Source organism: Loxodonta africana, chromosome 9 (assembly GCF_030014295.1).
Source record: "Loxodonta africana isolate mLoxAfr1 chromosome 9, mLoxAfr1.hap2, whole genome shotgun sequence".
In the NCBI taxonomy this organism is placed as follows: Eukaryota; Metazoa; Chordata; class Mammalia; order Proboscidea; family Elephantidae; genus Loxodonta; species Loxodonta africana.
Window position 1 is genome coordinate 32,593,150 of NC_087350.1, and position 14,436 is coordinate 32,607,585.

General features: G+C 44.9%; 1 protein-coding gene across 1 annotated transcript in view; it reads left to right on the forward strand.

Annotated features, from left to right (window-relative positions):
* The first annotated feature begins 1,501 nt into the window (after window positions 1-1,501).
* The window catches only part of GNA14 (G protein subunit alpha 14), a 217,136-nt gene continuing 204,201 nt past the window's right edge, over window positions 1,502-14,436 (forward strand). The window contains exon 1 of the mRNA XM_003407309.4: window positions 1,502-2,733. Within this exon, the coding sequence (XP_003407357.1) occupies window positions 2,610-2,733 (124 nt within the window). The 5' untranslated portion in view covers window positions 1,502-2,609. The remainder of the gene's footprint in view (window positions 2,734-14,436) is intronic.

Sequence of the window (14,436 nt, forward strand, 5' to 3'; positions counted from 1 at the left end):
TTCCTTATATGAATACACCATAATTTATTTATCCTCTTCCCTGTTGTTGGACATTTAGGTTGTTCTGAGTTTTTGTTGCTGTTATGAAAAATAAAACCTCTGCACATAAATCACGTGGCTTCTCTCCAATTATTTCTTAAGGGGAGAATTGCTGGTTTGATCAAAGGGGAGGGGCATGTTTATGGCTTGTGATACATATTGTCGAGTTGACCAGCCCAGAAAAATCGCACAGATTTGCCTTCCCACAAATAACATGTTTCATATCTTTTTGAAATCCTAGCAACTTTCCACTAGCCAGTCAATTATTGCAGTGAACTTGGAGTCCAGTTCAGTTTTGCACTAATTTTAGTCATTTTAAAAATACTAACAGCTCTGATGCATTACAGAAGCTGAAAGTTCTTATTTTCAAAATTTAAATGAACCGATAAGAGCTCAGGAGTCCTGATAGCTCAGTGATTAAGAGCTTGGTTGCTAGCCAAAAGGTTGGCAGTTCGAATCCACCAGCAGCTCCTTGGAAACTCTATGGGGCAGTTTTACTCTGTGCTATAGAGTCACTATGAGTCAGAATCGATTAGACTGCAGCTTTTTTCTGGTTTATAAGGGCTGAGGGAGAAATGTGACTAAATGTTCAAGGATCAAATTAGAAATGTCCAGGCGTTTTCCTGTAGGGGTCACTGTTACTACCTTTTTATGCCTGCAACAAAATATCACACTGAGCCACACATGTAAGAACGTATGCACGTTCATTTTTAATGCCGGAATCATCTACATTCCCTAAACTGTAAAATAAACAGTATTAATAAGACCTTGCAGCTTAATAGCATCACAATTCAAAGTTCTTTATAAATGATATATGCAACTCTCTCCCCTTAATATGCTCCTCAGTTAGAAATTGATTAAAAGATAAGCTACTTTTTTACTCTTGTGAAACGCACTTAAGTTTGCTCTTAATAGAGGAAGCGTTAGCCAACGGCCTAACGCCCCGAAGTGTTTACATGGCATAGGCTGACTCGAAGAGAAGGAAAAGAACATTCATTGCGGTGGACGACAGGATGCTCTCCCTCCACCTCCCCTTCTCTTTTTCTATGGTTCCCTTGCGTTCTGCCTCAAAATCTGCATAGAAGATAAAATGAGATGTTGTAATATGCACTCTGTCGTGTCATTTGAGTCGAAAGAAGTGCTTTTTAATTTTTATTAAGGCAGCTCAAACATGATCCCGATCTTGCAGGAGCCAGCCAAAAAGCCTGTGCGGACACACCTTTGCAAAGTAGCTGTCAGGGCTGGGGCAGGGAACAAGCCAGGTGCTTGCTGCTCAGAAAGTGTCAGCCCTTTCTATAAAGCAGGAGTCTTTTCCATCATCGCATGCAAAGTAGCCAGCGGTTTTCCATCCTCCCCACGCCAAGCCGCTTGTGTCTGGTGGGGGCGGGGGGGCCGGAAGGATATTCACTCTCAGCTCTTACATGTCTCTTATTTAACTGAAACCCGGCGGCGGTTGTTCTGTGAATGCACAGCCACCGGGCGTAGGCCCCTCCTCACCTCCCAGACAGACAGCCGAGCTGAACTAAGGGCTTTGTCCAAGGCCAAGCCGGGCTCAGGAGTCCGGGAAGCGGAAGGAGCCGGTCAAGAAAAGTGGGGTGTGTGGTGGTGAGATTTAACCTCAACTTCAGGTCTAGATAGAGACCTCGACCTCGCCCCTGGCGCATTTGCCCTGCGGCGGACTTTTGGCTCCTCTCCACTCCTTTTCCGTCGGCCGCGGCCGCCTCCTCTGAGACTGGGGAGTTGGCGAAACTCAGTCACCTGTCGGAAGGTGGATTTGGGCAGGGAGAAGAGCCCGGCGGCCAGAGCGAGCTGGTTACAGCAACCTCGGCAGGCGGCCCTCTCTGCGCCGGGACGCAGCAGCCTGGGAGGAGGTGCTTGGAGACCCCAGGCCCCTGGCTTTGCACCTCTCAGCACTTTCGTCCCCAGGCGCTATTGGCTCCGGGTAGCCCGAGGGCCAACTCGGGCAGACGCCAGGGCTGCAGGTTCGAGACGCCCCGCCTCCTCCTGCCACTTAGAGCCGAAGCTCCAACAGGAACCTTTCCATTCGGTCTTAGTCTGCGGTCACTGCTGAGGTTTTCGGAACTTTGCAGGCAACGTCCAGTTAGGTCTTTTGCCTCCAACTAACGCTGCGCCCGCCGCCTTCCTGGGACACCCCAGGCCAGCAGATCCCACTCTCCCGCCAGCACTAAGGCCTCAACTTTTAACGCGCGGTCGGCGCCCCCTTCCTGGGCGTCCGGCTCCTGAGCCAAGCGGCGCGTGAGTCTTCCGGAGGCGGGCAAAGCTCCCAACCTCTTGGTTCGCCCTCCTCCCCCGAGCGAGTGAAAGGCGAGTGAGTGAGCCCGGATTCAGAGTGCACTCGAGCGTCACCAACGCTCGGGATTCGCCCCCGCCTCGCAGCCGACCCTCGAGGAGGGACTGAACCCCGGGGGTCCAGGTCTTTTACTCCGAAACTAAAGTTGCCCTGCGTCTTTCTCAAAACCCGGTTCCAGTCACGAATCGGCTGGGCGAGGGGCCGGACGAAGGATCCAGGCGCTCCTGGCCGCGTCGCCCCGTCGGGTGCTGAGCGCACCATGGCCAGTTGCTGTTGCCTGTCGGCGGAGGAGAAGGAGTCGCAGCGCATCAGCGCTGAGATCGAGCGGCAGCTTCGTCGTGACAAGAAGGACGCTCGCCGCGAGCTCAAGCTGTTGCTGCTTGGTGAGTGGCTGCGTGTCCCCGACCCCTGCGCCCGGGCAGTCCCCTCTCGGCCCTTCCCTTGCCGAGACCCCCGCAGCTCCTGGGGCCAAGAGGGCGCTGCGCCGCTTCCTCCTCCTCTCCAGGGATTCGCGGATGCCAGCACCTTGGGGGCTTCAGCGCCTCTCCTTTCACATCCTGCCGGGCAAGTTTCGAAGGCGCCCCTCCACCCCCAAGCACACACAACTTCTGCAGAACCCCAACTTGGATTTGGGGGTGGTAGTGGAAGTCGCCTGATTCACACCTTGGGCTCAGTTCCAGCACCGTCCCCTAATCTCTCGGTCTTAAATGAAGTACTTTTGACTGGGTATCACTCTGCCGAACTGTGCTGACTTCTTAGAGACATCACACTCTGTGATGCCCTAGGTTTGTGTTGTTGTTGTGTGCCCCCAAGTCGATTTCAACTTATAATGACCCCATGTGACAGAGTGGAGCTGCCCCAGCGGGACAGATCGCCACGTCTTTCTCCGGTGGAGCCACTGGGTGGGTTTGAACCGCCCGTCTTTCTTTTAGCAGCCAAATGCTTAACCAGTGTATCACCAGAGCTCCTTGATGCCATTGGTAGTGCCCCCATTTTACAGAGTTAAAAATGGAGGCATGGAAAAGAGGTGGACTTGCCCTGATGGAGAACAGGCAGGGCAGATACCAGGTCAGACGTGGGGGTGAAGCCCAGGCCGTTAACCACTCTCCTGACTCTGTGACCTCCTCACCCGACTCCCGAGGCTCCCTTTGGTGAAGTCCCTCTGTTTTCAGCTGACCCAAATCTCCATTGCCTGGCTTGACTCCTTCCTGTGGGTCAAACTCAGCTGCCCCAGCTGCGGTTGCTTCTTGTTAAGCAGGATTTTCTGGTCTCTGGGAAGAACTAGGTAGGACATCCACTTTAAAAAACATCTAACAGTTAAAGGTTTGCCCAATTTATACTATAGAGCAAGGATCCTACCTCCTCTACTTTCTAGAATCCTCTTCAATCCACTGACTTTTTGTGGGATATTTATCTTTTCCTTCCTCAGCACCAGGATGTCAGCTGTCAAAATCTTTCTACATAGCCCATAGGATTTTGACTTTTTTCTACCCCTTCCACCCCAGGACCCTCATTTTGTTTCTGCTCATCTCTGACTAGCTTGTCGTCTATCTCTATGACAACTATCGTGCTAGAAAGTTTCCAAACCACTTAGAGCTATCCAGAATCCCAAGGATAGACTTTAAAACCCCAGATTTCTTTTATTTATTTATGTTGCTTTAAGTGAAAGTCTACAAATCAAGTCAGTCTCTCATACAAAAACTTACACCCACCTTGCTATGTACTCCTAGCTCCTCTCCCCCTAATGAAACAGCACACTCCTCCTCTCCACCCTGTGTTTCCCATGTCCATTCAGCCAGCTCCTGTCGCCCTCTGCCTTTTCCTCTCATCTCCAGACAGTAGCTGCCCAGGTAGTCTCATGAATCTTAAGCCAAGAAGCTCACTCCTCACCAGTATCATTTTCTGTTTTATAGTCCAGTCCAATCCCTGTTTGAAGAGTTGGCTTTGGGAATGGTTGCAGTCTTGGGCTAACAGAGGGTCTGGGGACCGTGACCTCCGGGGTCTCTCCAGTCTCGGTCAGACCGTTAAGTCTGGTCTTTTTACAAGAATTTGACGTTTGTATCCAGCTGTTTTCCTGCTTCATCAGGGATTCTCTGTTGTGTTCCCTGTTAGGGCAGTCATTGGTGGTAGCTGGGCACCATCTAGTTCTCCTGGTCTCAGGCTGATATAGTCCCTGTAAAACCCAGATTTCTTTTAGTCTTTAAGGGACTGGCACATACTTCCATTTTTTATTCTCAAGACAAAGGAAGAAGCAATGATTCAGATAGAAGTATGAGGCATCAGGGAAGTGCATATGTTGTTTTGTCTGAAGTCCTGCAGTTTGAGTGAAAAATTGACCTGAATCTCTATAATAGGTAGATTAGATGACAGGTGAAAATTTTACTTTGTAAATGGGAGTTAGGCCCCTGGGTGATGCAAATACTTTGATGGCACAGTGAAAGAAAGATATGGCAATCTGCTTCCATAAAGATAACAGCCAAGAAAACCCTACTGAGCCGTTCTGCTCTGTAACCCGTAACACATGGGGTTGCCATGAGTTGGAATCAGTTTGACGCCAAAGGGTTTTTTTTTTTTTGGCATGGAGCATGGAATGACCTGAAAAGCCACTAACTCTATCACAATAAAGCATGCTTTTGCAACAAAACCATTGGAAGGTGTTTCCAGAGTTCATTCAGTAGAGCTATTTGTGCTTAATAAAAAACATGGGTCAGTGTCCAGTGGGGAAAGATAAGAGCCGTTGTCTGGTTAGAACCAGTAATTGCAAGAATTCAGTGAGATGCTTCTCATAGGAAGGAGATGGGAGAAATAAAGGAGACAACTAAATTTAGTAGAATGACTTCCTTATCAGTTCCTTGAATAAAAAAAAAAGGTAGGAGGAAAAAAAGTTCTGATAAGAACACTGACTAGTATTGTTTCTTGTAGGAAGGAAGTGTCTGAATAATAGCAAATAAATGGAAAAGTATAATCTTTTATTGATTTCAGTATTAAATGAAGCTTAGTGGAATGTTGGCTTTATTCCGGGTGAGTGTCTCCAGCAACTCCAATGGCTTTATTTTGGGTGCAGGCTTCACATTGGAACTCTCTGAAAGGAATTTTTATTTAACAGTATGCTGGTTTAGAGGTTAAAACACGTACATTCGTAGGCCTGAGTTCAAGCCCTTGGTCTGCCGTTTCCTAGCTGTAGACTAACTTTTCTGGGTTTCATCTGGTAGTAAGAGCTTAATAAATGTCAGCTATTTTTGCCAGTTTCAGCTGCTGGTGATGTGTCATTTTAGTTGATCAGTTCAGTTGTAGGTTGCGTGGCCAAAATCGAAAACTCATGGCGACCCCATGGGTGTCAGTGTAAAACTGTGCTCCATAAGGCTTTCAGTGGCTCCTTTTTTGGAATTAGTTCTCCAGGCCTTTCTTCCAAGGCACCTCTGGGTGGACTCGAACCTCCAACTCTTTGATTAGCAGCTGAGAGCGTTAACTGTTTGCACCACCCAGGGACTCCTTCGGTTGCATGGTGGTTTGTATACATTGCCCAGTTGTGCTTTAACAGAAATATCTTGCTTTTAGTTTCCCTTATTGTTTTCCGAGTCATAAACTGGGTTTTAAAGACTTTCGTTCTACTTACACTAAAGAGTTGAAAAATGTAGGTCCCAGAAAGTTTTATGGTGTTGGTTCTAAAAGATGCGGTTTAGAACTAACAATCAGCTTCCCGATCTGGAAGTCTGTTAGAGAAAATGGCGCAGATATTGTGGGCTTCTGAGGAGAAGGTGACAAAATTTTCCTGCTCTGTGAAGAGGAAAGGGAGTGAAATGGGAAATATCTTCTCTTCTTCATGGCTTAGTTCATTCCAACAGACTCCAAGTGCCAGGCACAGTGCTCAGTGCTGGTGGTCTTTCCAATGGCTGTGTTGGAGGAGGCTTGTTCGCACATAACTGTCATTAGGAAGATGGTCATAAAAGCTTAATACAGATTAAGAGGCGATAGGGGCAGAGTGTGAAGGTGATTGCTCTAGGAAGACTGGATGAAGGAGGGATCATCTGAATAAGGCCTAAAACGGGGAGAGGAGGACCCTGGTGATCGTCCCCAGGCGGGAGCTTGTACAGGACACGCATAACTTCTCCCCACCTACCCAGGGAAATTGCTGAGGACAGTAAGCAGGTGCTCTTAGGGCCTGGGGTAAATATGAAAAGCCCTTGGGTACAACATCTCCTTGAGTTTTAGCGTTTTATCTTGACCGTTTTTGTGAATATTGTGTTTCTAAAATAGATATTAATATTAAAATATTTATTTATGGCATATTTTAGAAAAGGGTCCCTGGGTGGTGCAAATGGTTAGGCTCTTGACTACTAGCTGAAAGGTTGATGATTCGAACCCCTAGAGGTGCCTTGGAAGACAGGACTGGTGATCTGCTTCCAGGAGGCCACAGCCTTGAAAATCCTGTGGAGCAGTTTTCTTCTGACACACACGGGGTCGCCATGAGTTGGAATCGATTCGATGGCGACTAACAAAAACATATTTTAGGAAAGGGTATGAAGTGGCTTACCAGTGGCTTCATGTCCGCCCTGCCTGGTAGGGGTCCCCACCGAAAGCTACAACAAACCAACTTCACCAGCTATATGGTCGTCCTTGGGGGCCTCCACAAGAGACAAATGCATGTTCCCACTTTTTTTCCTGCTTTTAAATGAATAGAGAATCTTATCAAAGAATGGACTTTTACCCTTTGTAAAATAGCTTTAAGGCATAATTTACATACAATAAAAATCACCTGTTTTAAGTGTGCAATTTGATGCGTTTTGACAAACAGGAATTGTTGTGTCTCCACTACCACAATCATGATAGAGATGAATCCCATCACCCCAAAAAGTTCCCTGTGCCCCTTTACAGTCAGTCTCATCCCCCAAACAGTTATTTAAACTTTTTATTTGGAAATAATTTCAAACATATAGAACTTTTGCAGGAGACCCTGGGTGGCGCAAATGGTTAAGCGCTTAACTGTCAGCTGAAGGGTTGGTGGGTCAAACCCATCTGGAGGCACCTGGGAAGGCAGGCCTGGCGATCTGCTTCTGAAAGGTCACATAGCCTTTGAAAGCCCTATGGGGCAATTCTCCTCTGCACACATGGGGTCGCCATGAGTCAGAATCAAATCAAAGGCAAATAACAACTACCACCACCACAGAACATTTGCAAGAATAAGAATAGTCCAAAAAACACAGGCATATCCTTTTCCCAGTCCACCTATTATTAACATTTTACCCCGTTTTCTTTCTCATTTCTGTGCTTTCTTCAGTTTCTCTGAAATGTTCGAGGGTAAATTATATATCCTCATCATCTTTCCCCTTAAATACTTGAGTCTGTTTTTCCTAGAGTAGGAATAATCTCTTAAATAACCACAGTCCACTTAGGAAACTTCAGTCATTTTAATCTTCTTAAAAAATGCATTGAGTTAAAATATATACAACAAAACATTTGCCGTTTTAACCATTGTAAGTGTATAATTCAGTGACATTAATTACGTTCGTCATGTTGTGCTGCAATCACCACTATCCATTTCCCAAGGTTTTTCATCACCCCAAACAGAAACTCAGTACCCCCTAAGCAGTGACTCCCATTCTTCCTCCCCTCAGCCCCTGGTAACCACTAGTAAATGTTTGTCTCCGTGCAAATGTAGGTTAGTAAATCTAATCTTGGTATGATGTTTTTGTCCAATCTATTATCTGTATCCCAGTTTTGCAAATTGACCCGGTAATGTCCTGAGTGGCATTTCCTCCACCTCCAGTACAGGGTCCAGGATAGGATGAGGCATTGCGTGTAGTTCTCATTCTTTTTTAGTTTCCTTTAACCTGGCACATTCCATAGGCTTTATGCCTTTTTATATTGGATTTTTGAAAAATACTGTTCCTACCCCCATTCTCATAGAAGGTTCTTCGTTTTGGTGGTGTCTGATGAATAATTACAGAGATTCCAACTATGTGTTCTTGATGGGAACACTGAATGGTGATAATGGGTCCTTCCCAGGGGATCACATCTGGAGGCACACAACGTCCATCTGTCCCACATTGGTGATGTGATTGGATCACTTGGTGAAGATGTTATCTGTTTTATCCCCTATGTAATCTTTTTGTTCCATGCAACCAATAAGTCATTTGTGGGGAGACACTTTTTAAGTCCATGCAAACATCCTGCTCCTCCTCCAAAATTCCCTCTAGATTTAGCATCCATTGATGATTCTTGCCTGGTCCAATCTATAACATGATGGCTGCAAAATGAGGGTTCTCCTGCTCCAGCATTGTCTCCACATTTACCAGTTGGCACTCAGCAATCTATTGTTAGAACCTTCCTTTCTCCACTATGTATGCATGTATGTCTTAGTTATCTAGAGCTGCCATAACAGAAATACCACAAGTGGATGGCTTTAACAGAGAGAAATTTATTTTCTCACACTCTAGTAGGTTACAGTCCAAATTCAGGGTGTTGGCTCCAGGGGAAGGCTTTCTCTCTCTGTCGGATGTGGGGGAAGGTCCTTGTCCTCAATCTTCCCCTGGTCAAGGAGCTTCTCAGGTGCAGGGACCCCAGGTCCAAAGGACACGCTCTGCTCCTAGTGCTGCTTTCTTGGTGGTACGAGATCCCCAGCTCTCTGTTGGCTTCCCTTTCCTTTCATCTCTTTCGAGATAAAAGGTGATTCAGGCCTCACACCCCGGAGAGACTCCCTTTACCTTGCATCAGGGAGGTGACCTGAGTAAGGGTGGTGTTACAATCCCACCCTAATCCTCTCAACATAAAATTACAATCACAAAATGGAGGACAACTACACAATACTGGGAATCATGGCCTAACTAAGTTGATACACACATTTTTGGGGGGACATAATTCAGTCCATGACAGTATGTATGTGTGTTCATATTTATTATCCATATGGACTCATGAATTTCTGGATTTTTTCCTCCCAGTGGTTTTCATTTTGTTATTGTAGTTAATCATTTTGGTGCTCAAATTGTCCCCAAGCTGTGCAGTGGGCACCCCTTTAAGCTGGCTCCTGAGTCACTGTGACATGCCCGCATCTTTTTTTGAGTACTTCTTTACTTTCTGACATACCAAGATGTTCCAGGTGCATCTTGTACTCATCCTGCCCCAGCTCTACAATCAGCCATTTCTCTCAGGGGCCCTTGTTCTTTTTAGTAGAAAATTGTACCTTTTCTTTCAAGATGCATAAAGCTACTTGAAACAAAGATATCAAGTCCACTCATTCAAATCAATCATAGTACCTACGCACCTGAAGAACAAAATCTCCAGTGCATGTAGTTGGAAGGTGAAAGTTTTGAGGCTTTAAAAAGTCATAAGCTGTAAGCAGATATAGACGGAAAAATCTAACAGTGAGCTTGGGCAAAGAGCAATGTAAAAATACGTCTTAACCCTAAAAGGGCTGTTTTCTTTAAAAATGCTTTTGAGTCTGTATCACTGTTTGCTTCCTCTTCTCCCATGGTATCTGAACCACAAAAGAAAATGTTTTATTGTAAGAAATCCCATGTGTGGGGCTGCAGAGAGGGAGGCAGCGAGATCGGAGAAGACAGAGAGGGTTTTTCAGTGAACCAGTGAAGCAAAGCTGCTGTTAATAAACGCCAACCAGTAACTAGCTGCCTTCCGGTGGGTTCCTACTCATGGCGACCCCATGTGTGTCAGAGTAGAACTGTGCTCCGTAGGGCTTCAATGGGTGATCGCCAGGCCTCAGAAGTAGGATGCCAAGTCACCTCTGGGTAGACTCAAACCATTAGCCTTTTGGTTAGCAGTGAGCATGTTAACTGTTTGTACCACTCAGGGACTCTATTACTAAACATAGAGGTTGAAATTCAGGCAAAAAGAGGACTTCAGTGGAAGGGTCTCCGGTGGTGCAAATAGTTAAGCGCTGGACTACTAACTGAAAGGTTGGCAGTTTAAACCCACCCAGAGGTGCCTCAGAAGACAGGTCTGGTGATCTGCTTACAAAAGGTCACAGCCTTGAAAACCCAATGGAGCAGCTCTACCCTGCACACATGGGGTCACCATGAGTCAGAATTGACTCGATGGAACTAACAAAAACAACAATGGAAGGGACTAACAAGGGCATCTCATGGAATTAGAAGAACTGAATCAAAAGACTGGGAAAAAGCAAGAGCCAGGGCACTTCTGGGGCCTTCAGCCGCTGGCATTTGTCCATCTTCTCCAGCACACAGCCATCAGCATGACTTGGCTCCATTCCCTTCCAAGCTGGAGAGCTCTCTGAGCAATTCTCAGATCCCTGTGAGAGAATAAAGCCTAGTGTAGTTCCAGGGTGTTCTCCAGATCAGTTAGCTCTGACCGTGGGGACATTGCAGACATGGCTGTCACCGGAGTGCAGGGATCCCTGGTGAGCTGAGCAGCCACTGCTGCATACACCTAGGGACTCGAAAGGTGGAAGGGACCACAAGAACCTCTGCACAGACTCTAATTTTCAATTATGAGCAGTTAGCTTCTGATGACAGCTAAATTAATAGGTCAGTATATTGGTCCAGGTCCTTGGTTGCAGACCATTTAAGAAGAAGAATTTATTGGAGGGGGAAGCAGGAAACTCTCAGAAGTGATGGAAATTGGAGAGCAGGCTCAGCAAAAGGGCGGGATGCAAGAGTCTTAACACAGTGCATGCTGGTACTGGAACACGGTGCCGAGGACACTGCTAGGGGATTCTGACAGTTACCTCGTACACTGCAGCCTTGCAGATCATCTCTGACATTTCCTCCATCTTTGTGTCACTTTTCAAAATCTCAGGCCATCTCTTTGGCTGAACCTGGGTCACTTGCCTGTGCCCAAGTGCCATGGAGCAAGGAGAGAGGCAACAAGCATGGCATGGTGGTTAGGAGCATGTTCTCTAAGGCCAGGCCGCCAGTGTTTAAAATCTTGACTCCTCAGCTGGTATCCTTGTAGGTGCCTTAGTTTTCTCATCTGCTAAATGGGGCTAACAGCCGTGTGGGGTGAGTACTATTATGATACTTAAACGAGTCATTGTTTTTAAGTTGTTTAGAATAGTGCAGAGCTTGTAGTGCTATTTATTTTTTTTTTTATTGTGCTTTAAGTGAAAGTTTACAATTGAAGTTAGTTTCTCATACAGAAACTTATACACACATTGTTATGTGACCCTAGATGCTTTCCCTACAATGTGACAGCACACTCCTTCTCTCCACCCTGTATTTCCCGTGTCTATTCAACCAGCTCCTGTGCCCCTCTGCCTTCTCATCTCGCCTCCAGACAGAAGCTGCCCACATAGCCTCATGAGTCTACTTGAGCTAAGAAGCACACTCGTCAGCAGTATCATTTTATGTCTTATATTCTAGTCTAATCTTTGTCTGAAGAGTGGGCTCTCGGAATGGTTTTAGTTTTGGGCTAACAGACAGTCCAGGAGCCACGACCTCTGGAGTCCCTCCAGTCTCAGACCATTAAGTCTGGTCTTTTACTGGAATTTGAGTTCTGCATCCCACTTTTCTCCTGCTCCATCAGGGATTCTCTGTCTTGTTCCCTATCAGGGAAGTCATTGGTGGTAGCCGGGCGCCATCCAGTTCTTCCGGTCTCAGGCCGATAGAGTCTCCGGTTTATTTTGCCCGTTCTTTCTCTTGGGCTTATATTTTCCTTGTGTCTTTGGTGTTCTTCATTCTTCTTTACTCCAGGTGAGTTGAGACCAATTAATGCATCTCAAATAGGTGCTCGCTAGCTTTTAAGGTGCCAGACGCCACTTACCAGTGTGGGATGCAGAACATTTTCTTAATTAATTTTGTTATGCCAGTTGACCTAGATGTCCCCTGAAACCATGGGCCCCAGACCCCTGCCCCTGCTACTCTATCCCTCGAAGTGTTTGGTTGTATTCAAGAAACTTCTTTGCTTTTGGATTAGTCCAGTTGGGCTGACTTCCCCTGTATTATGTGTTTTCATCCCTTCACCTAAAATAATTCTTGTCTACTATCTAATCAGTGAATACCCCTCTTCCTCTCCCCACTCTCGTAACCATCAAAGAACGTTTTCTTCTGTGTTTAAACCTTTTCTTGAGTTCTTATAATAGTGGTCTTGTACAACAGTTGTCCTTTTGCCACTGACTAACTTCACTCATCATAATGCCTTCCAGATTCCTCTATGTTATGAGATGTTTCATGGACTCATTGTTCTTTATCATTGCGTAGTATTCCATTGTGTCAATATACCATAATTTGTTTATCCATTCATCCATTGATGGGCACCTTGGTTGCTTCCATCCTTTTGCTATTGTAAACAGTGCTGCAGCGAACACGTGTGAACATATATCTATTCGTGTGAGGGCTCTTATTTCTCTAGGATATATTCCAAGGACTGGGATTGCTGGATCGTATGGTAGTTCTATTTCTAGCTTTCTAAGGAAGCACCAAATCGATTTCCAAAGTGGTTGTACCATTTTACTATCCCACCAGCAGTGTATAGGTGTTCTGTTCTCTCCACAACCTCTCCAACATTTATTATTTTATGTTTTTTTGATTAATGCCAGCCTTGTTGGAGTGAGATGGTATCTCATTGTAGTTTTGGTTTGCCTTTCTCTAATGGCTAATGATGGTGAGCATTTCCTCATGTATCTGTTAACCACCTAAATGTCTTCTTTGGCGAAGTGCCTGTTAATATTCTTTGCCTATTTTTTAATTGGGTTATTTGTGTTTTTGTTGTTGAGGTTTTGCAGTATCTTGTAGATTTTAGAGATTAGACGCTCATCAGATTTGTCACAGCGAAAAAAAATTTTTTTTTCCCAGCCTGTACGTTGTCTTTTTACTCTTTTGGTGAAGTCTTTTGATGAGCATAAGTGTTTGATTTTTAGGAACTCCCATTTATCTAGTTTCTCTTCTGGTGTTTGTGCATTGTTAGTAATGTTTTATGTACTGTTTATGCCATGTAGGGCTCCAAGCATCATCTCTATTTTTTCTTCCATGATCTTTATCATTTTAGATTTTATATGAAGGTCTTTGATCCATTTTGAGTTAGTTTTTGTGCATGGTGTGAGGTATGGGTGTTGTTTCATTTTTTTGCAGACAAATATCCGGTTATGCCAGCACAATTTGTTAAAGAGACTGTGTTTTCCCCCATTTAATGGACTTTGGGCCTTTGTTAAATATCAGCTGCTCAGAAGTGGATGAATTTATGTCTAGATTCTCAATTCTGTCCCATTGGTCTATGTATCTGTTGTTGTACCAGTCCCAGGCTGTTTTGACTTTTGTGGTGGTATAATAGGTTCTAAAATCAGGTAGTATGGAGCCTCCCACTTTGTTCTTCTTTTTCAGTAATGCTTTACTTGTCTGGGGCCTCTTCCCTTTCCGTATGAAGTTGGTGATTTGTTTCTCCATCTCATTAAAAAATGCCATTGGAATTTGGATCGCGATTGCATTGTGTTTGTAGATCACTTTGGGTAGAATAGACATTTTCACAATGTTGAGGCTTCCCATCCATGAGCAAGGTATGTTTTTCCATTTAAGCAGGTCTCTTGCAGTAGTGTCTTGTGGTTTTCTTTGTATAGGTCTTTTATGTCTCTGGTTAGATTTATTCCTAAGTATTTTATCTTCTTGGGGGCTATTGTAAATGGTATTGATTTAGTAATTTCTTCTTCAAAGTTCTCTTTGTTGGTGTAGAGGAATCCAACGGATTTTTGTATGTTTATCTTCTATCCTCATACTTTGCTGAACTCTTCTATTAGTTCCAGTAGTTATCTTGTGGATCCTTTAGGGTTTTCTGTGTATAAGATCATATTATCTGCAAATAGAGATACTTTTACTTCTTCCTTACCAATTTGGATGCCCTTTGTTTCTTTTTCTAGCGTAATTGCTTTGGCTAGGATCTCCAACACAATGTTGAATAAGAATAAAGGGCATCCTTGTCTGGTTCCCGTTCTCAAGGGGAATGCTTTCAGACTCTCTCCATTTAGGGTGATGTTGGCTGTTGACTTTGTATAAATGCCCTTTATTATGTTGAGGAATTTTCCTTCTATTCCTATTTTGCTGAGAGTTTTTATCATGAATGGGTGTTGGACTTTGTCAAATGCCTTTTCAGCATTAATTGATAAGATCATTTGGTACTTTTCTTGT